This window comes from Lepus europaeus, chromosome 12 (genome assembly GCF_033115175.1).
Source record: "Lepus europaeus isolate LE1 chromosome 12, mLepTim1.pri, whole genome shotgun sequence".
Taxonomy (NCBI): Eukaryota; Metazoa; Chordata; class Mammalia; order Lagomorpha; family Leporidae; genus Lepus; species Lepus europaeus.
The window spans coordinates 10287330-10311454 of NC_084838.1; the positions used below are offsets into that span (position 1 = coordinate 10287330).

General features: G+C 48.2%; 1 protein-coding gene across 9 annotated transcripts in view; it reads left to right on the forward strand.

Moving 5' to 3' along the window:
* DENND1A (DENN domain containing 1A) overlaps positions 1-24125 on the forward strand; it is a 566150-nt gene that overhangs the window by 377040 nt on the left and 164985 nt on the right. For 8 of the 9 annotated variants that reach the window (XM_062207587.1, XM_062207591.1, XM_062207594.1 and 5 more), the window contains one exon: positions 7035-7136. The exons of the other annotated variant lie outside the window; for it this stretch is intronic. In XM_062207587.1, the coding sequence (XP_062063571.1) occupies positions 7035-7136 (102 nt within the window). The remainder of the gene's footprint in view (positions 1-7034; positions 7137-24125) is intronic. 9 annotated transcript variants of the gene reach the window in all.

Sequence of the window (24125 nt, forward strand, 5' to 3'; positions counted from 1 at the left end):
ACCAGACCCCGCCACCTGCACCCTGGACAGCGAGCCCCGCCTTCACCGGCATGGTCTGTCCGAGGAGGCAGAGGCGGGCTGAGCCCCTGCCCCACAGAGCGCAGCTTCTGGCTTCCCAGCCAAGCAGGCACCACAGGTCCCCTGGAGTACACTGCCAGTGCCAACCCTGGCTCTTTGGGTTTTTTTGTTTTGTTTTTGTTTTTTAATATGTATTTCAACGACAGAGTCACAGAGAGAAAAGTAGAGACAGGGAGGTCTTCCATCTGCTGGTTCACTCACCAAATGGCCGCAAAAGCTGGAGCTGAGCCAATCTGAAGCCAGGAGCCAGGAGTTTTCTCCGTGTCTCCCACAGGGGTGCAGGAGCCCAAGGACTTGGGTCATCCTTCTCTGGTTTCCCAGGCCATAGAAGAGATCTGGATCAGAAGAGCAGCCAGGACTTGAACTGGTGCCCATATGGGATGCTGGTGCTGCAGGCTGGGGCTTTAACCTGCTGTACCACAGTGCTGGCCCCCTGGCTCTTCATTTTATGACCTGGTCCTAAGTCCTGCCTTTTGTCACTAGCTGCCCGAACAAACCCCTCCTGGGAGAGGTAGGGTCAGGCCTCTCTGGGACTGGTGGTGTTAGGATGAGTGGAGTTGATGTTATTTTGTATTTTAGGACAACCAACTTGGGAAATGGGGCTCGATAAAATCTTCTGGCTCTGGGGAGACATGAAAGGGAGAGCGATTCTCAAGCAGACCCCACCTGTGTGTAGGAAGTGTGTCAGCATCTCTGGGGATGCTGGAGTTTTATGCTTATCCCAAGAGGGTGTGAAGTGATAACGTTTTAAAAATCTGAAACCAGACAGAAAAATAAATCAGGAAGGGCACAGGGAGTCAAACACAGCCACAAATCAAAATTCTCTTGGCTGATGGCTCTGGGAAAATGACTTTGTCACATGGCCTTCATTCACGCCCATTCATGCATTGTTATCTTTGACTCTGTATTGTGGTTTTTTCCTCTGTGTCTGGACATAGTGTTAATGCGTTTATCAACTTCACTGAGGTATAATTTATGAAAAACAAACCACCCATTGGAAGCATATGATTCAATTAATTTTGACAGTTTTATGCTTATGTAGCCACCACAATAAAGACATAGACTATCTCTCTTGCCTCCCAAAAATCATTTGTGTTTATTTAGCAAACACTCATCCTGCACTTCCCCGTGCCAGGCCTTGCTGAGTGCTTTAGAAATGCCTGTTTTGGGGCCGGCGCCGTGGCTCACTTGGTTAATCCCATATGGGCACCAGGTTCTAGTCCCGGCTGCTCCTCTTCCAGGCCAGCTCTCTGCTGTGGCCCGGGAGTGCAGTGGAAGATGGCCCAAGTGCTTGGGCCCTGCACCCGCATGGGAGACCAGGAGGAAGCGCCTGGCTCCTGGCTTCGGATCGGCGCAGTACCAGCCATAGCGGCCATTTGGGGAGTGAACCAATGGAGGGAAGACCTTTCTCTCTGTCTCTCTCACTGTCTAACTCTGTCAAAAAAAAAAAAAAAATGCCCATTTCATCTCATCACACATCTGTGACGTTCGTCTGTGACGTCCACACTTCATCACCTTCAGTTTAGAAACTTGGTACAAGTGAGTTTCTATTCCTGTGTCAGAAAAGTGGGGAAGGAAACTGAGGTGCAGAAAGACTGAGTGGGCACAGCCGGTGCGTGGAGCAGCCTCATCAGAACCCGGACCTCCAGATCTGCGCTTTTCACTTTGAGGTGCTGCTACTTCTTGTTCGCCATTCACAAAGTGCCTCTGCTGGCCCCAGCACTGGGGCAGGAACCTGAGTACCGAGAGCTGGCTCCTGACCCTGGGAAGCCCGCAGACTAGGGAAGGAGTCGGATCCCTGCACTGAGCGTCCGAGTTGATGTATTACTCCAGTAGTGTGGGAGAGCCTCTAGGGAGCAAGGCCACGGGACGCCTACTGCCTCTGAGGCCCCATGGAGGGAGGCGGAGCTGGCAACTGACTTCCAGGAACCCTCAGGGAGTCCGGAGAGCCTGACACCGATCTGCTGGGGGTCTCGGGAAATCTCACCCGTCTGTTTGCCTCCTGTGAAGCCGGCGCCGTCATGACCCCCATTTTATAGGTGAAAACCTGGAAGACACGTGGCCCTGGCACCCACGGGGAAGGGTCAGACCCTACGTGAGTCTTATCTGAGTCTTGTCACCAGTGTCCCGTCAGTTGCCACACCACTCCCCATACTGCAAGTGTGCCCTGGTCTGGCCTGAGCTGTGACCGGGCGTGACCAAGCAGAGAGGGAAAGGTATTTTTGATGAACAATATTTATGGGAAGATGTCATTTTCTGGAGTGTGTTTCTGGGTGTAAGAAATGCCATTTGGAAAGCCGGTGTGCGTGTCAGTATTTTTTTCCCCCTCATTCTGAGAAAAAGCCTGTAGCGTGTGGTGGGGGCAGGGTCTGCAGCTGGCAGGAGCTCTGGCATATGTTGTAACTAAAAAGAGAGGGAATGTGTTGGTGGGACAAGCTACCGGGAGCTGTCTCGGTGAGCTGCGGCCCTAGTGAGTGTTTTAATTGGGGAGGATTTTGGAGGACTATTTTGACATCTGCTCGTGTCTTTGCTGATTTTTCTTCACTTAGAGTAAGAAACACAAGCTGTGGATAAAATGACTTTAAAATAATTGGAAGTAAAGATATCTCCTCTCAAAGTCGAATTTGAGAGGGACACTTTTGAAGAAGTGGAAACTAAATTCCACTTCGAGGAATCCATCCTGAAGCGGGAAGCTTTGTACCTACGGCCCTCGTGACAACATCACACACAGGCACTTCCTACGGACTAGAAGTGCCAGCCAACCAGAGGGGCTCGCTTCGGCTCGTCTCCGAGTGGTGCGGCGCTCCACAGCGATTAATGGCCATCTCCACAGCGCTGCTAACGAAGAGTGGCGTTGCTTAGGTCACGATCAGCAAAAAAAAAAAAAAAAAAAAAAAGAGAAGCCTTAGAGATCTTAGAACTATGTTCTAAAAAGTGGAGAGAGAGGAGGGGTGGAAGGAATTACACAAAAACATTGTCTCCCAAAGGAGCTGTTGGGATGACTGTAATCCTGTCCTTTGAACGTGTCTGTCTGTCCCGTGTTTCTGGAGTAGGCGTATCTAATTCTTAAGATGCAAAAGAAAAAGTGTGATCTCCGTGTCAGAGAAAGCTGGCCGCAGGAGCGCCGGTGTAACCGCCTTCCCTGAGCGGATCTCTGTCTGCAGAGGAGCAGATCGGGCACATCTTCAGAAAGAGGTGAGCCCGGAGCCGGGCTGTGCCCAGAGCCAGCTGCTGCGTGGCTTCGAGCGGTTGGTTTGACCTCTCTGAGCCTTACTTCCTCACCTCGCCATGGAGGTGCCAGTGTTCTCCTCGTGGCCTGGTTAGGATTAAAAGAGCCGGCACCCAGTGATGGCCCCGCTTGCTTCTCCACCAGAACTCCCCCTGCCCCCACGTGTGAGTGTTTCTCTACTGTCTTTCTTCCTCCTGGTTGCCTGGAGCCTTTAGGGGACAGGGCCATCCGGCTGAGCCTGCCTCCGATTCTTTCCTTGGGAACACTGAGCTTCGGGAAGGACTTGAGTCCATGCCAGCCTCTTTGGAAGAGCTCTTGCGGCCAGGAGGGCAGCACTGCCCTGTGTAAGAGGAAGCTGTGCCGACCCAGCTCCTGCCTGCAGCTTGGTGCTTGGGCCGTTTTGGTTACTAAGGGGACCCTGGCCCTCTAAGTCAGGAAAAGGGGCCAGTATTTTTTTTTTTTTTTTTTGCCCTGTTCTTCAGCCTGCTGCCATTGTTGGAAAAGTAAACACTCCACACAGCTTAACGGGCAAGTCCTCCAGCCAGGAGTGGGAAGAAATCAAAAGCCGGGGGCAGCGAGGAGAGCCACAAGGGCTGGTCTGTGCCACCGGGGCCCTGCTGGGAGCGTGGAAACAGCGCCTGCTTCTGCTGCAGAATTAGCAGCTGCTTGCCAGGTCCCCATCCCCAGGGCTTCTCTCCAGTGGCCACTGCCCCTTCCCTTCCCTTCCCTCGAGGCCGGCGGGTGACTCTAGGGTGCGACGGCCCTCAGCTCGGCCCAGAAGGCCCGACATCCCCAGCTGCGTCTCTGCTTCTGTTTCTTTGGCTGCCTGTGTCTCAGCCTTTGCCCACACCATCACCAGGAAGGGGCAGAGTCTGTCCTTGGGCCACCGTCCTGCTTGGCTGTGGCGGTTGTGTGCGTCACAAAGTGATCGTGACAGCCACTGTTGATGATGAAGTCCTACTGTGTGCCCAGAGCCGTGCACACCCGTATCACCTGTAATCCTCACAGCAGCCGAGGGGGACGTGGGGGAAGCAGGCGCCGCCTCCATTTCAGTCTGAAGGGCGAGGTCAGTCAGTAGACACACGCCCTTGGGCTGGCTTCTTCGCTCCTCAGAACCTGTTTCTCATCTCTGGGGTGAGGATGATGATGCCCCACCTCCAGCTCTGCTGCAGGAAACAAGAGAATGTGTGTGGCCGTGCTGCATGAGCTCTGCAGTGTGACACTGGGGACAGAGCGCGTGCTGCTGGCTAACCTGTTGGGCTGAGGGCGGGACAGCTGAAGAGTCCTGGACAGTCCTCCGTGAGTCTCAATGTTCACCCCTGTAAAACAGGGACTGTGCTCTGTTCCTCAGAAGTGCTGTGAAACGTGATGCTTTGCGTTCTTACCAACTGCGTCACCATTGGCCGATTGCTCTTCTGCCCGTAAGGATGGCAGCTGGGGGTGTGGCGGGAGAGCGAACTCCTAAGCTGGCGATCCTGCCCCTCCTCTGTGGTTCTCAGCCATGGTGCGCGCGGTAGCCCGTTACACACTGGATGATAGCTTGTGGAGCAGCTCCCAGGGGCCTGGGCAGGCCAGCCCGTGGCAGAGGCAGTTGGAGGCACCCCTCCTGGTAAGTGGAGGGGTCCCAGGGCTCTGCCGCTGGCAGTGTTTTCTCAACACCTGGAGGCTCCTGACCAGCCTGGCTACACCCTCTGCTGGAGTCTTTGCGTGTGAACTTGGGCGCCAAGTTCTGATTGTGAGTCTGCTTGAAAGAGCCAAACCAGTGTTTGTGAGCCTCTACTAAGTGCTGGTGGCTGTGCAGTGTGAGCCCGGCATGCGGGCCCAGCAAGGCGTGACAGGCGGGCCGAGGGACACCGGGGCTCAGGACAGGGACGGGATGGAGGCCGTCTCCCTGAGGGTGTCTGTTGACAAGGAGGTAGATGATGCTGTACAGAAAGAGTGGGCCGTGGAGGCGGCCAGTGCTGCGTTACCTCTACCATTCACCGCACCTCTCTGAGCCTCGTTTTTCTCCAGTTATGTCCAACAATGGTGTTACTGTCCAGGTTGCGTGGTTTGATAAGAATTAAATGAGATAAATTAAGCAAAATGCGGAGCAAGAATTAATAAGCTTCTCATGCACTGTCATTGCCGCCCATTCCCAGGTCCATCAGCAAACCCGGGCTTCTGCAGCCAGTGGAAGTCTAGTTCCGTCACTAGCTTGCACGGCATGTTCTTGGGTGAATTAGGAAAAGCATCACCTGGCCCAAGTGCTTGGGCCCTGCACCCCATGGGAGACCAGGATAAGCACCTGGCTCCTGCCTTCGGATCAGCACGGTGCGCCAGCCGCGGTGGCCATTGGAGGGTGAACCAACGGCAAAGGAAGACCTTTCTCTCTGTCTCTCTCTCTTTCACTGTCCACTCTGCCTGTCAAAAAAAAAAAAAAAAAAAAAAGCATCATCCCACGCCCACCTCAGTCGAAGCCTCTTGCAGGTGCACAGGTGGGCAGGTTTCAGCCCCAGCCTGGCAGGCCACGCAACCTTGAGCAGTGCTCCCCTGCATGGTGATATGTGGTGTACTGGGGGGCGGGGGGGGGGACGGACTTACAGTGAAATTGATCCCTTACGTACTCGGTGCCATATGTCTCGTTTTATGCCTGTTGCCCTGGCGTAATAAGCCCCTTTTCACACCCACACATGTCCCAATTTGGACAACAAATTGTAAGGACTTTCTACTTAAGCAGGGAAAATTTAAATAAAGACAACTCTAAGTTTAATACTCAAAAGGAAAGAGCTTGATGTGACGGGGCAGAAGTTCTTAATGGGTGGGCAGGAAAAAAATGAGGATGGATTCCAGCAGTGTATAAGCGGTGTGATTAACAATTAGGGGTGGGTGCTTGACGTAGTGGTAGATAGCAGTGACGGCTCACCACCCCCCACCCCCCACCAGCTGCTGCAGACATTTGGGGAGCAAACCAGGAGATGGGAGCTGTCTCTCTGCCTCTTGAACTAATTAAAAAAAGGAAAACACTAACTCAGTCTACATACTGTCCTGTAACAACATAGGCTCTGCACAGTTGCTGCCAGACAGGGGGAGGGGACCTTTTCATTCACGTAGCATCCCTTCTTTCCTTCCTCCCCTTGCCACGCCTGAATCCCTATGAGGCATGACCCCCGCTTGTCCTTTGCGTTACTGTACCTGTGGAACAATGGCCGTGGCCAGAGCCTCGGAGCCACTGCTTGCTGAGACTTACTGAAAATAAAACCACATGCAAAGCGTGACCTCCTCCCCGGAGTTTCGGGAGATGTGACCATGTTCACACTCGGCCAGACCCCTGTATCCCGTGCTCAAGAGTGACATGATCCCCAGAGAGATGGGCCGGGAGCCTTTGGTAAATGAGAGGTGTGGCCCCAAGAGCCCCACTGTGCATCAGAGTTCCTGGGGCTAGAGCTTTAACCCTCTGCCTGTGTTATTAATTTTAATTGGAAAACTCAAGGGGGAAAATGGGGCATAAAGAGCTCTCTTCCCTCGCGGCTGTGTGAGCTGGGTGTGCTGCTTAGGCTCTGTGAAACCTGGGATCAAGGGTTTTATGGGAATTAAATGAGCTAGGAAATGTGAACCCCCCCAGCAGCAGGCCTGCCACAGAGGGAGACTTGGTCAAACGCCCTCTTCCCAGAGGAGGCCAGGGGAGAAGTGTGTGTGCTGATGGCGCGCCCGTGACCTCCTGTTCTGGATCTCTTTTGCCTCACAGAAAGTCAGAAGCATGGCCCTGGACGACGCCGTGGTCCTGAATGTGGACACCAACACCTTGGAGACCCCCTTCGATGACCTCCAGAGCCTCCCAAATGACGTGGTGGGTGATGGTCTCTCAGGGTCCTGTGCCTGGTTGCTGCTGCGGTGGACATGGAGCTGCCAGGGAGGGCTGGCAGGCAGGTGGGGGGGACGGGAGGGTCTCCGGGGGCCCAAGAACTGCTGTCTGTGCAGCCGTTCCCTCTGGAGCCCTTGTCTGTGTGGACAGTGGGGAGGTGCTTTCTCCTCTGAGTCTCGTTGTGCTCTTCTAACTTTCCGCTGAAAGCCCGTGACTCAAAGCCAGCTCCAGACAGCCCCTCTTCCTGTATGAGCTCGGGAGGGGCCTGCCGCCCCTCCCCTGCCCCACCCACAACCTCGTCCCCAAAGAACGGGACGACTTCCCCTGAGTAACACCCGAGAAGTGGCAAGACGCTGGGTGTGAGCAGGTCAGGGCACTGCACACTCTAGGCCGTCACGGAACACAGCGTGCGCCCACATAGCTGGAAGGGGGCTGCAGAGCTATGACTGGGGCTGCATGTTCCCCAGAGCTCTGCTCGGTGCCTCAGGCCTAGGCAGGAGGAGAGTTCTGTTGGACAGAAGAGGAACTGGCTGCCGCCTCGGCCACACTAGCGTGACCACACCGGCCTCTGGCTGCTGCTCGAGCTGCCTCATAGGCAGCTGCCGATGCAGACCTGCTCTCCGCCATCGCCTACGTGGGTGATGACGGGACCTCACAGATGAGGATGGTCGGGATGTTTCTGGGTTACCCTCCTCGGCTTTGCTTTCCAGAAGATCCACGAAGGTCTTCTGACTTCCAGATTGGAAGGAGTGGATGTTCTGCTTGTGCAGTGCTGATACAAGGCCCGGGCTTGTGGCTGGTGGAGCCTGGGCAGGGAGTGGGGGTGGGTGTGTGTGTTTGAGCTGGTGGGCACTGGTGCTCCGTCACTGGCAGGAGTCCCTGCACTGTCTGTCCAGCTAGAAGAAGAGATCACCATTTATTGGCAAAGAATGCACAACAAGGTCTCAGTCCACTCTACTCTTAACTCACTGTGAGATTTCGGGGGCATCAGGGGGTGCTCTAGAGATGTCTCCTTTGTAGCATCATTGAACAGTAGCTAACATTTGCTCACTCACCTCACCCTTGGTGCCAGGCCAGGCCCTGGTCACTGACTTTTTCCGTAGTCCTCACACCACTCTGAGGACCTCCCACTTTATCCACAGAGCTGCAGGCCAGTGGGGCCAACACCTGGACCTGACTGTGGGAGCACAGAGCCCCCGGTCCTGCCATCCCTCCAGGTGCCGCTGCATCTGCATCTCGTGTGATGAGCATCCACACTCGGTGGAGGGAGTCTTCCCACCTCGCTACAGGAAGGAGGGAGCTCACCAGCATGCACCTTGCTGCAGATCCCATGGCCAGTGGGGCGCACACTGCTCTGAACCTTTTTAGATGACACCAAAGCTTGAGCTGCCTCTGCTCAGCACAGAGGCAGTGAGAGATGGCAGATACAGGAGGTCCTAAGGGTGTGATAGGATACATGAGTTCCTTGGATCCAAGGAATTGGAGGAACCTGTATCTGTTTCCTTTCAGTGGACAAAGCACCTGCTGAAGTCATGAGTATTGTATTAGCGCACTTTCCCTTGCTTTAGCTGAAACACCTGAGAGGAGCTTCTTGTGGAAAGAAAGGGCTTACTTCAGCGTCCAGTTTGGCGATTACAGTTCAGGGTCTGGCAGTCCCCTAATCTGGTATCTGTGGAGGCTGGGCATGGCAGGTGCAGAAGTCTGATCACTTTGGTGAGCCAGGAAAGAGAGAGGGAACGTGGCTGAACTGAAGCTCAAAATAACCTTGTCGCAGGAACTACCCTCCTAGGGCACACCCACCCCCGCCCCCACTCCCTCCCCCATGACCCTAACACCTCCCACCAGACCCAGTCTCAGATGCCATAATTAGATCAAACCTCCACCCTTATTCCAGCAGCCATTAACATCATGACAGTTTAAACATCTACATGAATTTTGGCAAGACAAGTCCTGCTGTACCCATAACAAGCCTCTTGGGCATGGACCTTGAAACTGCCAAGTGACTGCAGGACATGAATCCAAAGTATATCAGGGGCAGAAAGGGGCCAAGGGCCCTGGAACTGCACAGAATGAGGGACTGGCGGCTCAGAGCCAGCAGCGGACTCACTGGTCCCATCTGCACTGCTGGCACCAAGCAGCAAAGAGGAAGCAGATCTTCAAAGTGTTTTCCAGTGGAGGACACAGACATGTAAATTACAGTACAGTGTAAGAGACCACAGGGAAACAGGACTTGGGCCCAGAAGGGTCCAGGAGAGAGAGTAACAAAATTTGGGGGAGGATAGTGGAGGCTTCCTGAAGATAGCAAATTCTGAGATGCCTTTTAAATGATGAGTGGCGCAGCCTCAGGGAACCGGAGTAACTTGAGGAAGTTATTTTCCCTCTCTGAGCCTTGGTTTCCCACATTAAAAGAGAAATACAAGACCTGCTCTTAGGATCATTGTGGCAAATAATACTGTTAATGTTCATCAAATGCTTGGCCGGGTGCCCACCTGTGGTTGGTGTTTAATGAAGGGTACCTGCATTTGTTTTTAATAAAATTGTTGATAATTACAGGCAAGGTTGGGGGTAGTTAATACCCTCCATGTCCTGGCCGTCTCAGCCTGCACACATGCTAGCTGGTTTGAAGCAGCATTTAGTATGTTCTGTGGCAGTGGGACTCCAGTGTGGGGCTGGAGCCTCATTAAGGATTCCCGGGATAGCAGTGGGGGGGGACCCCAAACTGTGTGTTGCATGGCTGTGGAGCTGCAGATTTGGTTCAGGGGCAACGCAGTGCCAGGTGAGCACTCAGGTTCTCAGGAGCAGACATCACGTCGTGCTCACCTCCGCGACCCTGGTGCTGAGCCCTGGTACCCCGGGCCGGTCAGCACGTCCACGAGGACCTGACTGCCCCTCTCGGCAGAGCTGCTCTTACTCCAGCAGGCAGATTCTGTTCCCTGAACATTTTGCAAATCGTTGTCCTTTTGTCCATTCCTCCAAAACATCTCCTAGTCCAAGTTCATATCTTTTCCTGCACAAACAGCAGCCTCAGAACTGGTTTATCAGACTCCAGTCTCATCCCTCTAGTCCTTCCTCAAGCACCTTTCTAAAAACATAAATGTTCTTGAGCTCCTACCTAAAATTCATGAACAGAATTAAAAGAAAAAAAAAAAACTTTTAAAGACAAAAACAACCCTTCCAGGATTTCCCATTGCCTATAGGCTGAGTCAAGTTCCCCTTGTTGGCTTTGGAATTCAACAGACCTGTGTTTCAATCCTGGCTTCTTCACTTTCTGGCCATGTGGCCTTGGGCAAAATGACTTCAGCCCTCTGACCCTTCGTTTCCTCACGGAGTTGTTTTAAGTTAAGTGGAGTGTGTAGGATCCCTTTAAATTGTTCTGTGGGTGCAGTAGGCAGGGTTTGACAGAGATAAATTATGGATGCCGGTGATATTTAGCATGACATTCAAAAGCTACTCTTCATGATATGATCCTCCTGGTTTTTGTTTTTGTTTGTTTATCTTCACATTCTTTAGTTTTTTCTTCTCTCTGCTTCAAACTCTACATTGTAGGTGTTGGGAACAGTTAGTCACTCTCCCAAACTTCTATATTGCTTCATACTTCCAACTGCATACAGGGTTTCTTTTGTCCCAAACGGCCTATCCCATCTCTTAATCTCTTTCTCATTCTTTAAACATTACACTGTAAAAACTTGCCCTGATCTCTCCAAATGGATCTGACCATCCTTCTCTTATGTTCCCACAGCCCCTTTTGTTCCTTGAGAACTGTACTGATTTGTGACCTATGTCTAGGTTTCTTTTTTAATTGAGAATTCTTTGAGGGCAGGAATCAAATTTTATTCTTTATTTCCCAAGGAAGCCACCAAAGAGATAGAGGAATGGAAGGCACAACTGGGTTGGGTATTTTTGGTAGTGGAAATCTTACAAAACATGGCATCTGTGTTGATACTGTGTTAAAAGAGGCCTCGGTTCTTGCTACAGTGAAATACATGGACCTGCGTTAATCTTTCTGCCATCAGCAAACACAACTCTGAACAACTGTCTTCCCAAGTTACACAGTAGGTAGTTCAGGGCCATGACCCCTGAGTGCAAGGAAGCAGATGAAGTGGGGCCTACCACCCTCCTAGCCTTTTGCCTCAAGGATTTTCTAGAAACGGGAGCCAGAAGGGGAATCCCCAGCAAAGTACAGTGGTCCTGCTGGGTTGCAAAGTTAAAGGATGGATTTGGAGGGAGAGGTAGTTTAAGTCTTCGTGTCAGAGGACCAGATAGAAGGGAGCTACTCAGCAAAGAGCTGCAGATATCTGAATTGCCAGATACGCTGAAGACCATCTCTCCCTGTAGTCCACAGAACTCACTCCAGCGAGGAGTTATTCAAGTTCTAACCAGCCACTCAGCATGTTAGAGACCCTAAGAGGCCTTGATTTTTTTTTTATATGATAGCAATGAAGTGGGGGAAATTACTCTTTTTTTTTTTTTTAATTGAAAGAGAGATAGATCCTCCTTTTCTGTTGGTTCACCCCCAATGGCCGCTGCGCCGATCCGAAGCCAGGAGCCAGGTGCCTCTCCCAGTCTCTCATGTGGGTGCAAGGCCCAAGGACCTGGGCCATCCTCCACTGCACTCCCAGGCCACAGCAGAGAGCTGGACTGAAAGAGGAGCAACCGGGACAGAATCCGGCACCCCGACTGGGACCAGAACCCGGGGTGGTGGCGCCGCAGGCGGAGGACTAGCCCATTGAGTCGCGGCGCCGGCTGAGGCCTTAACTTGATAGGTTTAAATTAACTCCAGAGCAAAGGGTGTTTTAGACCTGCCCTAACAAAAGCAAGCCTTGGGAAGCTGAGACAGGGCTTTAGGGTTGCTGGCGATGTGCTGGGTTTCATTCTGAATGTCAGTTACATGGAGAGGAATGCAAGTTAGACACTGATAGTATGTACAATTTTAGGAATGTATATGGAACTTTAGTGAAAAGAAATTTGAAACTGTTTATGAAGCTTTCAAAAGATGTGCAAGGAATTTAACCCTAGCAAAAAATTTAATCCTCTTCAAAAGAAGACAACAAAACCTATAATATCTAGCATCCTACTTAGAAGTATAAGACATATTAAGAATCAGAAAAGTGTAACCTATTACAAGAGAAAAAACAGTCATTCAAAACATGTCTGGAAATGACAGATACGAGGGCGGACATTTGGCCTAGAGACTAGGGTACCGGTTAGGATTAGGACACCAGCATGGCTGCCCGATTTCAGTCCCAGCTCCAGCTCTCGACTACAGCTCCCTGCTAATGCAGACCCTAGGGGGCAGTAGGTGAAGTGGTTGGGTCCCTGCCACTCATGGGAGAAAATGACTTAAAAACAGATGTTATAAAGTTATAAACAAACTCAGGGACTTAAAAGACTTGAACTAAATGAGGAATGGAAAATATAAAAAGAATGAGAGGAAACATCTACAGGTGAAAATATAATGCCTAGAATGACAAAAAAAATTAGTGGGACTTAGAGGTGAGAAGACACCAGAGAATATGATTAATGAACTTGAAAACATAGCAACAAAAACTATACAATATGGAAAAAGAAAGAAAAAAAGACTGTAACAAGTTAACCTCACTGATCTAAGAAGCTTAGGGTACCTTAAGCATAGTGGACCCAACCAAAAGCACGCAAAGACACATCTTGATAATTGCTCAAAAAAATAAGAGAAAGAGGTAATTATGGCAGACTTTTTGTCTGGAGCTATGTAAGTCAGAAGGTAATGGAATAACACTTTTATAGTAATGAAAGAATTTGTGTAGGGGCCTGCACTTTGGCACAGAGGGTTAACGCCCTGGCCTGAAGCACCGGCATCCCATGCTGGTTCTGGTCCTGGATGCTCCTCTTCCAATCCAGCTCTCTACTATGGCCTGGGAAAGCAGTAGAAAATGGCCCAAGTCCTTGAGCCCCTGCACCCACATGGAAGACCTGGAAGAAGCTCCTGGCCCCTGGCTTCGGATTGGTGCAGCTCCGGCCATTGTGACCATCTGGGGAGTGAACCAGTGGATGGAAGACATCTCTCTCTCTGTCTCTACTTCTCTCTGTAACTCTCTCTTTAAAAAAAAAGAAAGAAAGAAAGAAAGAAAGAAAGAAAGAAAGAAAGAAAGAAAGAAAGAAAGAAAGAAAGAAAGAAAACCTAGAATTCTATTTCCAGTGAAAATATGCTTGAAAACAAAGATGTGAAATAATTGTAAGCAGGATTGAGCTACAAGAAATAACAAAGGAAGTTCTTTTTTTTTTAAGATTTATTTATTTATTTTAAAGTCAGAGTTACACACAGAGAGAAGGAGAAGCAGAGAAAGAGAGAGAGAGAGAGAGAGAGAGAGAGAGAGAGAGAGAGAGACCAACCGAGGAGGGGGGGTCTTCTATCCACTGATTCACCAGTTTGGCACAACAGCCAGAGCTGTGCCGATCTGAAGCCAGAAACCAAGAGCTTCTTCTGGATCTCCCATGTAGATGCAGGGGCCCAAGGACTTGGGCTATCTTCTACTGCTTTCCCAGGCCATAGCAGAGTGCTGGATCAGAAGTGGAGCAGCTGGGACTTGAACTGGCACCCATATGTGATGCCAGTACTAGAGGTGGTGGCTTTACCTGCTACTCCACAGCGCCTGCCCCAAAGGAAGTTCTTTAAGTGCAAGAAAAATGGTAACCATAAGAAACTTGTATTATAAGGCAGTGAGGAGAAGCAGAAATGGTAAAATTTAGCTAAATGTTAGAAACTAATTTTCTCATTTTTAATTTATATAAAAGATAAAAACAAAATATGTGACAAGCAGCACCAAGGACAGGGAAGGAGTAGAGAACAGAGGTACATTATAGGGGCCGGCCTTGTGGCGCAGCTGGTGAAGCTGCTGCCTCCAATGCCAGCATCCCATATGAGTGCCAGCTCCTAGCTGCTTCACTTCTGATCCAGCTCCCTGGTAATGTGCCTGGGGAAGCAGCAGCAGATGGCCCAGGTACTAGCGTACCTGACAGCCACGTGGAAGACCCAGATGGAGTTCCCAGGCTCCTGGCTTCAGGCTGTGTTGCAGTGGATTCTGGTCCAGTTCTGGCTGTTGTGGCCATTTGGGGAATGAAACCAGTAGATGGAAGTTTTCTGTCCCTGTCTCTCCCCACCCCTCTCTCTATCACTCTGCCTTTTAAATAAATGATAAATCTTTCTGTGTAAAAGAAAGCTGTGTTATAAATAAACCAATATGACATTATTTGAAGGTATTGAGTTAAAAATAAATCTTTAGAAAAAATATATATATACATACATAGTAAACCTGAGAGGAACCACTAAGGGGAAAAAAGGCAAAGATGTGTAGCTGATTAGCCAATATTGAATGGCCAAAAGATCTTGAGGATAAAGAATAAAGGAACCAAACAGAATAAGTGGGAAAGTTGATAAGCTTACAAACCATATTGATCATTACATTAAATGTATATAGCCTAAATACTCCAATTAAAAGGGTTATAAGTTATATAAAAAAGACCCAATTGTATGCTGTATACAAGAATTCTGCTTTGAACATAAAAAGTCAGATAGAGTAAAAGAGAAAATACACCTTGCAAACACTAATCAGAGGAGAGTTTGTGGGGAGAAGACTCACGTCTTCCTGACAGAATTATCTGTAAGTACTCCCCTGGAGAAGGGGCGTCATCCCCTGCTTCCAGCCCCTTTTGAAAGTGGGCCTGACCTGCTGTCACACTTCTAAAAAAGAACAGAGTCAAGGAAGAATAAAAGCTTTAGTGGAGATATTGGCATTCGTGACTTTAGCCAAGTCATCACCTGTGATGTGTGGCTGTCGTGTAACCCGGGATGTGAGGGCAGGAGAAAGATGCTGCTGCTTCTGCAGTGTCCTTTCCAGAAGCCCTCTCTGATCATGACAGAAACTGCAGATGAACTTGGGGACACTCTATAAAATGCCTGACCAGTATTGCTCAAAGCACTCAAGGTCATTCATAAAGAAAGGAAAGACTGGCAAACTGTCCCAGACCAGAGGAGACTAAGGAGACAAGGCAACTAAATACAATACAGAATGCTGGATGAGCCCTGGGACAGAAAAAGGATTTTAATGGAAACACTGCTAAAGTCACAGTTTAGTTGATACTAATGTACCCATGTTCTTAGTTTTGAAAAGTGTACAACATACACACAAGGGTACTTCAAAAAGCTAGTGTCAAATGGAATTTTAATGCAAAAAATTTTGAAATGCATGCATACATGGGCCTTCAAAAGTTAATTGAAAATGCATATTGTGTAAAAACTATGTATGGATTTCAAAAAATTTTGCAGCCGATTAAACTTACCTTGTAAATCTGTTTTCCATAGCCTTTTGAAGTGGCCTCATGTAAGATGTGTTAAGAACGAACTGAAACTGGTTAAGGAGTAGATGGTACCATTGTGCTGTCTTTGCAACTTTTCTATAAATCTAAACACATTCTAAAATAAAAGTTTATTAAAAAAAAAAAACAAGGGAGTATTGGAGAATAACCTTATGCCTGTAATTCTGGCAAATTTGATGGAAAGAACAAATTCCTTAAAATATACAAATTATAGAAATCAACCTAAAAAATAAAAAATTTTTACCAAAGAGTTTTGAATTTACAATTAAAGCTTTCCAACCAAGGAAACTGCAGGCCCAGATAGCCTCACCGGTGAATTCTAGCAGACGTTTCAGAAGAACATACTCCTTCAGAAAGTAGGGGCCGAGGAGCACCTCCCATCTTATTTTATGAGATCCGCATTATCCTGACATGAAAACCAGACAAAGAATTTACAAGAAAAGGAAACCATAGACCAGTATACCTCATAAATATCAAGACAAAAACTTGAACAAAATATCAGCAGATTGAATCCTGTGATATATAAAAAGGATAATACATCATCATCAAATGAATACAGATTGGTTGAATATTTGAAAATAATCCATGTTGTTTACCATATCAGTAGGCTAAAAGGGAACACGCTAGCAAGGCATATGCAAAGAAAAAGTATTTTAGGACAAAATTAAGCACCTGTTCACATTTAAATCTCTTAGCATACTATCCACCCCCTCACCCCTACCCCACCCCCACACCCCACCTCACATGAGAGTGAATGGTGAAAGATTGATTGCTTCCCTGCTGAGAATGGCACCAAAAAAGGATGTCTGCTCTTCCCATTTCTGTTCTGCACTGAGCTGGAGGTATCAAAGAGTTCACTAAGACAAAAGAAATAAAAGCCCGAAAGATTAGAAAGCAGTAGGTAAAATTGTCTTTATTCAGACAACATGATCATATATATGGCAAAACCCTATGAGGTCTTATAAATGAATTTAGTAAGGCTGCAGGATAAGACCAGCATGCATATTTCAAAGGCATTTCTATATAGTTGTTATGAGCAATTGAAAAATTAATATATTTTTAAGATTTATTTTATTTGAAAGGCAGAGTTACAGAAAGGCAGAGGCAGAGAGAGAGAGGTCGTCCAGCTACTGATAAACTCCCCAGTTGGACAGCCAGAGCTGGTCCAATCCAAAACCAGGAGCCAGAACCTTCTTCCAGGTCTTCCACGTGTGTGCAGGGCCCAAGGACTTGGGCCAATTTCTACTCCTTTCCCAGGCCATAGCAGAGAGCTGGATTGGAAGTGGAGCAACCAGGACTCAATCCAGTACCCAGATGGGATGCTGGCACTGCAGCTTAAACCGCTGTGCCATGGTGCCAGCCCACCCTCCAAGATGAGAGTTTTTTTTTTTTTTTTTTTTTGACAGGCAGAGTGGACAGTGAGAGAGAGAGAGACAGAGAGAAAGGTCTTCCTTTTGCCGTTGGTTCACCCTCCAATGGCCGCCGCGGTAGCGCGCTGCGGCCGGCACACCGCGCTGTTCCGATGGCAGGAGCCAGGTGCTTATCCTGGTCTCCCATGGGGTGCAGAGCCCAAACACTTGGGCTATCCTCCACTGCACTCCCTGGCCACAGCAGAGAGCTGGCCTGGAAGAGGGGCAACCGGGACAGGATCGGTGCCCCGACCGGGACTAGAACCCGGTGTGCCGGTGCCAAGATGAGAGTTTTAAGGCATTATTTAAATGACATATATGGCCTGGGAAAGCAGTGGAGGATGGCTCAAGTGCTCGGGTCCTTGCACCCATGTGGGAGACCCGGAAGAAGCTCCTGACTTCCTGGCTTCGGATCGGCACAGCTCCAGCCGTTGCGGCCATTTAGGGAGTGCACCAGTGGAAGGAAGACCTCTCTCTCTGCCTCTCACTATCTGTAACTCTACCTCTCAAATAAATAAATAAAATCTTTAAAAAAAAATAAAATGACATAAAACACAGAACACTTAGGAATAAATTTAACAGCATATGTGTAAGAGTTGTATACTGAAAGCTATAAAACATTTTCTGATTAAAATAAATAATGACCTACATACATGCAGAGATATTCCATGTTTTAAATTGGAAGACACAGTAGTTTTTTAGAAAACATTTATTTACTTATTCATTCGAAAGTTGAAGGGAGAGAAAGAGGGATGGAGGGAGACCTTCCATCTACTGTTTCCCTCCCCAACAGCCAGGGCTGGGCCAGGCCAGACCAGACCAATGCCAGGAGGCAAGAATTCCGTGCCGGTCTTCCTCAAGGGTGGTGAGGACTCAAGGACTTGAGCCATCATTTGCTGCTTCCCAGGCGCATTAGCAGGGAGCTGGATAGGAAGTGAATTAGCTGGGACTGGACTAGGGGCTCCAATATGAGGTGCAAATGTCTCAAGGGGTGGCTTACTCCCCTGCACCACAATGTCTTCTCTTTACTCAGTGTTTTTAAGATGTTAATTTTCCCTCAGTTGATCTATAGATTCAGTATATCCCAACCCAAATTCCAGATGGCCTTTATATTTGAAAACTTGACTAGCTGATTCTAAAATGAGTATGATACGTGGAAGATCTGCAACAGACAATGTCGAAAAATGAATGAAGTTGTAGGACTTATATTACCTGCTTTCAGGACTTACTATGAAGTTACAACAGACAAGACAGTGTAGATCGATGTATAGGTTAATAGCACAATATTAAGAATCCAGAATTAGAACTACGTGGAAATGATCAATTTATTTTCAACAAATATGACAAAATAAAGCAATAGAAAGGGTTGGCGCTGTGGCGCATTGGGTAAAGCTGCTTCCTGCAGTGCCAGCATCCCATATGGGTGCCAGTTCAAGTCCTGGCTGCTCGACTTCCAACAGATCTCTGCTATGGCCTGGGAAAGCAGTGGAAGTTGGCCCAAGTCCTTGGGCCCCTGTACCCCCATGGGAGACCTGGCTCCTGGCTTCGGATTTGCGCAGCTCTGGCTGTTGCGACCATTTGGAGGAGTGAACCAGCAGATGGAAGACCTCTCTCTCTCTCTGCCTCCTTCTCTCTTTGTATAACTCTGACTTTCAAATAAATAAATAAATAATTTTTTTTAAAGATGCAATTAAAAATTTTTTTTTTAAACAAATAAGCTGAAACTGGATATCTATGTGGAAAAAAATGAACCCTTGATTTTTTTAACTCATGTAAATACGTACTCAAAATAGATTTTTTAATTTAAACAGAATCAAAACCTGTATAATGACTAGAAGAAAATGTAATAAAAATTTTCAGGAACTTGAGATAGTCAGAAATTTCACAGCACATTTAAAATCATGCATCTTAAGAGAAGAACTGATAAGGTGGGCTTCATAAAGAGGAAACAACTTGCCGTCCTCGAGAGATGCAGTTGAAGATTGATGAGACAAGGTACAGCCTAGCTTGTAGACAGGAAAGCAAACATGCGAATGTTTTTAGCAGCTTTGTTCATAATCTCCAAACTCTGGAAACATTCTAAATATCCTCTGTTTGATGAACATATTAACAAATAATGGTACACCCAAAAAGACTACTACTCAGCAATAAAAAGGAACTAACCATGGAGCTAGCCAATAAATGGACAAATTTCAAATACATTATAAGTGAACAAATGCATTGATATGCCATCCTAGAGCAAGCTAAGGAATCAGCCGAGTGATTGCCAGAACTATAACGTGACACAAAGGCCATTCCATATCTTAATTGTGGTGATGAATATATGACTATGAATATTCATATATGAACATATGACTCCATGCACCTCTCAAAATTTGTTCCTCTATTCACTAAAAGTGGTGAATTTTACCATATGTAAATCATGCCATAATAAGCCTAGCTTCAAAAGTATTTTGAAGACTGACCACACCGGTCACGGTGTGATACGACTTAACCTGTAGCTCTCATTCCTGATGAGGGCACTTTGGAAAACAGTTGGCAATTTTCTGCAAAGTTAAACATAGGCCTCCCACGATACCCAGCAGTCCCACTCATCGCTGTTTATCTGAGAGAAGTGGAAATACGTGTCCAAACAGGCCTGTACGTGGAAGTTTATAGCAGCTTTATGCAGAGTGAACAGTAACTGGAAACAAGCCAAATGTCTATCAAGTGGTAGACGCATAAACAGTGTGCACTACCTCCGATTTTTTTTCGTTCCTGAGTCAGTAGTCCATAGTAACAAACTTACGCACACAACACTGTGAATGAGTCATAAATACATTATACTGAGCAAAAGAAGCCACACGCAGGAGGATATGCTGTGTGCTTTCGCCTACATGAAATTGTAGAGGAGAGAGTCTCCAGTGGACACAAGCAGGCTGGTGGTTGCCTTGGACTAGGATGAGAAGACAGGGACACACTGAACCTCTGTGGGTGAAGGAGATGTTTTGTGTCTTGATTGTGGGGGTGGTTACACTGGCATACACACGGGTCACAACTCATCAAACTACTTCCAGAATGTATGCTTTCTATTATATATGAATTATGACTTAATAAAACACATTTTTTGAAAGGTAGAGATCTTGGAAATTAATTTTTAAAAGAGGAACCCAACATTGAGTAGCGTTCAGCACAGCTCTGCTGGTTTCTGTGTGATTCATGAACACAAGCAAAGGGTAACTGGAGGCTGCATTGCTCTGGCCTCTGCTAGATGCCTAGACAATTCAGTATCAAATTTTATAATCTTGTCTCACTTAGCTTTTTCTACCCTTAAAAAAAATGAGGTTGGCAGAGTTAATGCCTCATACTTTCCTAGGTTCCATGAAATTTGCAAATGTGCTGATGTCACTGGCAAAACTGCATTCTTTCCTAGCTGTGGATTTTGTCGGAGAAATGTGTCAGTACTCCATCTTTTATTGCTCTAACTGCCTGTTTACAGACTTCATGTTTATTTTGATCCTGGCCGGGGTTCTCCCTACCAGGTGTCTTTCCTGGCTTAGAACCCTCAGACTCTGGGGGTGCTGTCCACCCTTGTGAATCAACAACACATTGGATCCCAAAAACAAGGGACCAGATCCTTCGTGCAACTGATCTGCCCTGTTAGTGCGTCGCTGGTATTCTTTGATGGAGTGTTTATGCATTCAACAGGCATTTCCTGAGCACCTACTAAGCGCCAGGTGTCTGATATAGCAGATACAGAGATGATAAGACCTGACTAACCTGTCTCAGTGAGGTTGCAGGCTGGTTAAGAGATGAACTGTTGGAGGTCTTGCCCCCACTTCTCTGGACCCAGTGCATCCTCCACACTGTAATCAAAAGCAGATTCCAGAACAAGGGGCCACTCCACACGTACAGCTCCTTAGTGGGTCCTCCTGTTTCTCTGGGTGAGATTCAAGCTCCGTAATGTCCCTTTAACTGCCAGCCTGCCTGCCCCTGTGCCGCTCCCCTGCCCACCTGTGCTTTCCGCCGGCGGCTCTGCAGCCATCCACAGGGGCCGCCAGACGGTGCTGGTTTCGAGATTCACCTGTTATTCCTTCAGCCCAAGTTTTCCAGACGTATGCTCCCTGTGTGGGGCCACAGAGCTGTGGAGATGTGGAAGTGGTCACCACCAGTTTATTGTGAAAACAAGTTCCCTATCCCCGCCTTCGGGGTAGTTTTTTGTTTTATCATGAGCAAGCAGAGAGGACAAAGGATTGTAAATCAGGTCTTTTGATTTTTATTTTTTATTTATTTATTTATTTATTTATTTATTTATTTTTGACAGGCAGAGTTAGAGAGAGAGAGACAGAGAAAGGTCTTCCTTTTTCCGTTGGTTTATCCCTCAAATGGCCTCTACGGCCAGTGCTCTGCGGCCGGCGTGCTGCGTGATCCAAAGCCAGGAGCCAGGTGCTTCCTCCTGGTCTCCCATGGGGTGCAGGGCCCAAGCACTTGGGCCATCCTCCACTGCATTCCCGGGCCACAGCAGAGAGCTGGCCTGGAAGAGGAGCAACCGGGACAGAATCCGGCACCCTGATCAGGACTAGAACCTGGGGTGCCGGCACCACAGGCGGAGGATTAGCCTAGTGAGTTTTGTTCCCACCTGGTAACCGAATGTCAATCTGACAAGTTTTTTTTTCTTCAAATTGTACTTAAAAACCCCAGTGCCATGGGGTCCTTTGGGTTTTGCTTCTCTTGCAGCCCCCCCTCCATGCCACCCTGGCTAGAGGTCTTTGACTCTGTTAAATCTTGCTTTTAAACCTTTAAAAAAAGAAGTAGTCACCGTATCTGGACAGAGACAAATGCGCTGGGAGGCTGGACTGGAGCACGTGGAAGCTGGCAGTGTGAATGCAAACAGGGTGCCTTCGGGCAGGGTGCCGTTCAGCGTGGTTGGAGCGTAGGAAACAAGGTTGGGATGAATGCAGGAGACCAGAGAAGACGACGGGAAGGACCAGGTTGGAGATGCTCATCCAACAAGTTTGGGCGGTGGAGAACCAGCTGAGATGTCTAGCCCTGGGAAGGATGTGTTGAGCCCCACACTTGTGTGAATCACAGACTGAGGGAGTAGTGTTAGGTCCCAGCTCCTGTTGTCTCGTTTCCAACTTCTAGCCAGAGAGCTACTGAGAGTTGCCTGCAGGTCAGAGCACACTTGCTTCAGAGAATTCTCAGTGTCGCCTCTGACCAGTGTCCAGCCATCCATCCCTGTTGCTTGTAAGGAGTTGTCTGTGGGTCTCTGTTCTGCCCTGGGCAGCTCTCTACCCCAGTGCCCACTGTGCCTTGCCAACGTTCACAGGAAGAGAAGGCGCATCGGGGTCCGGTGAGCCTTGCCCTGAGCGCGTGTGTAGGATTTGTCAACAACCGTGGATTTTACGGGGCTTCATTAAAGATGGTGGAGCAGGAGCACGGTGGGACATCAGAAGAGACCCCCGCAGTAAACCACAACTTGGAGCTTTGGAATGCAGTAAATGTTTAAGAGACTTCCTTCCTTTCATTACCGAATTTTACTTTACTTTTATACCAGTAAAGAGTTGTGTTTTATTGGTCGAAATTTCTTGATTCCGTTTTCCCCAGGTCTGTTTAAAAGCTACATTTTATCTTGGAGGATGTTTGGCTCGTGGTGGAGGAAGTGCTGCCAGCGGATTCAATTAACTGGCAGAGCTCACAGATATTGTACGCGGGTTCTTTTTTTTCCCCCCTTCTTTTTCACAACTGCTACATAAACACAGCTGGGTTTAATATTTGTGGCAACGAAGATTTAACTTGAATCATTTTACTCCGGGTAATTAATGTGTGGACTCTCGGCTACTCTCTGGTCGGTGTGTAATCCCCCTGCCTCTCTGCACTCTGGCTCTCTGGATAATGAAGTGTGCTCCTCTCGGTCTTTGCCCTGCCTTAAAACTGCTTAATATTTGGCCGTTCCCACTAGAGAGCAGATGCTTTTCTTTGCAAGAATTGAATTTCTGTCAGCTCTTTTATGCATCATGTGTTTGGAACTGTAAGTGGATCAAGTTGTTCACCACAGCAGGGACACTGTGAAACACATCTATTATACACATTTCCCACCCACCCCCCTTCCTGTTTGCTTCTCCCCTGAGGAGGTGGAGACGCCCAGATCCCCTTGGGAGCTATCTCACTCCGTGTGGATGTGTCCATGTGATCCACCGCGGATCCCGCCTGGCCGCTTCCCTAAGCGTGGAAATCTATATCCATTCCGCCCAGGATTGTTACCGAGACAAATCCTGCTTTTATCTTCGTAAACACCGAGCACTTCATTAACTCCCAAATACACACCGAGTTTGGGTCACTAAATAAATCCACTAAGCTCAGCATAATGAGTGACATTTCAGTAATTGATGCCCTAGAAAATGTTAATTGTGAACCCGTTATTCTCTGCTATGCTAAAATCAAAGCTTGGGTAGTTTTGGCTTTGGCGTGGGGCTAGTGTGGAAGAATAGTCACCATCTTAGGCGCCTACTGTGTGCCAAGCTCTAGGGCTAGGGGCTCTGAAAATCAGCACTTTTAATCTACATAACAATCCCGGGGGCGGGGGAGGAACCTCATCTGGGGGGGGGGGGCAGGTGCGTAGATGAAGGACAGAAGCTAACTTGCCCATGGCCATCCAGTTAACAGCCACTAGTTGAGCCAGAATTTGCACTCGGGTCTCTCTGAACCCAGAGTAAATTGGTATAGCATGGGGTCTTGTGCCCTGACACTCGGTGCTCACTGGATGTAACGTTGCCAGTGGGTCAATCGAGGTGTTGATTTTATTACACATGTTTCTTTCATGCTGGCCTTGCTGCATTTCAGCCGTCTGTCCCGTGTCACATCTCAAGGCGATTGGCATTTATGGACACCTTTGTCTTCCATCTAAATCTGATCTCTTGGCGGTGATTAAAATAGTTCCTAGTTTTGCTTTCCCATCAAAGCTCAGTGTGGATGCAGACAACTTCCCCAGGCAAGCTACCATCTCCTTGCAGTTTTATTTTGTGAATTTCGATCCGCAGATTCAGCCCTGGACTGAAGGCTGACATTTCCAAATCTGGGGTTTGGTTTGTCCACATAGCTGTGAAAAGCAGGTGTCTTGATGGTGTTCCTGCTGTGACTGACTGTGGTTCTGAGGACAAAAGTGCATTCCGGTGCATTGTTAACAGATGTCATTCAGCTTGCAGGAGCCACTGTGGGACTGTCAGGTCTGGCT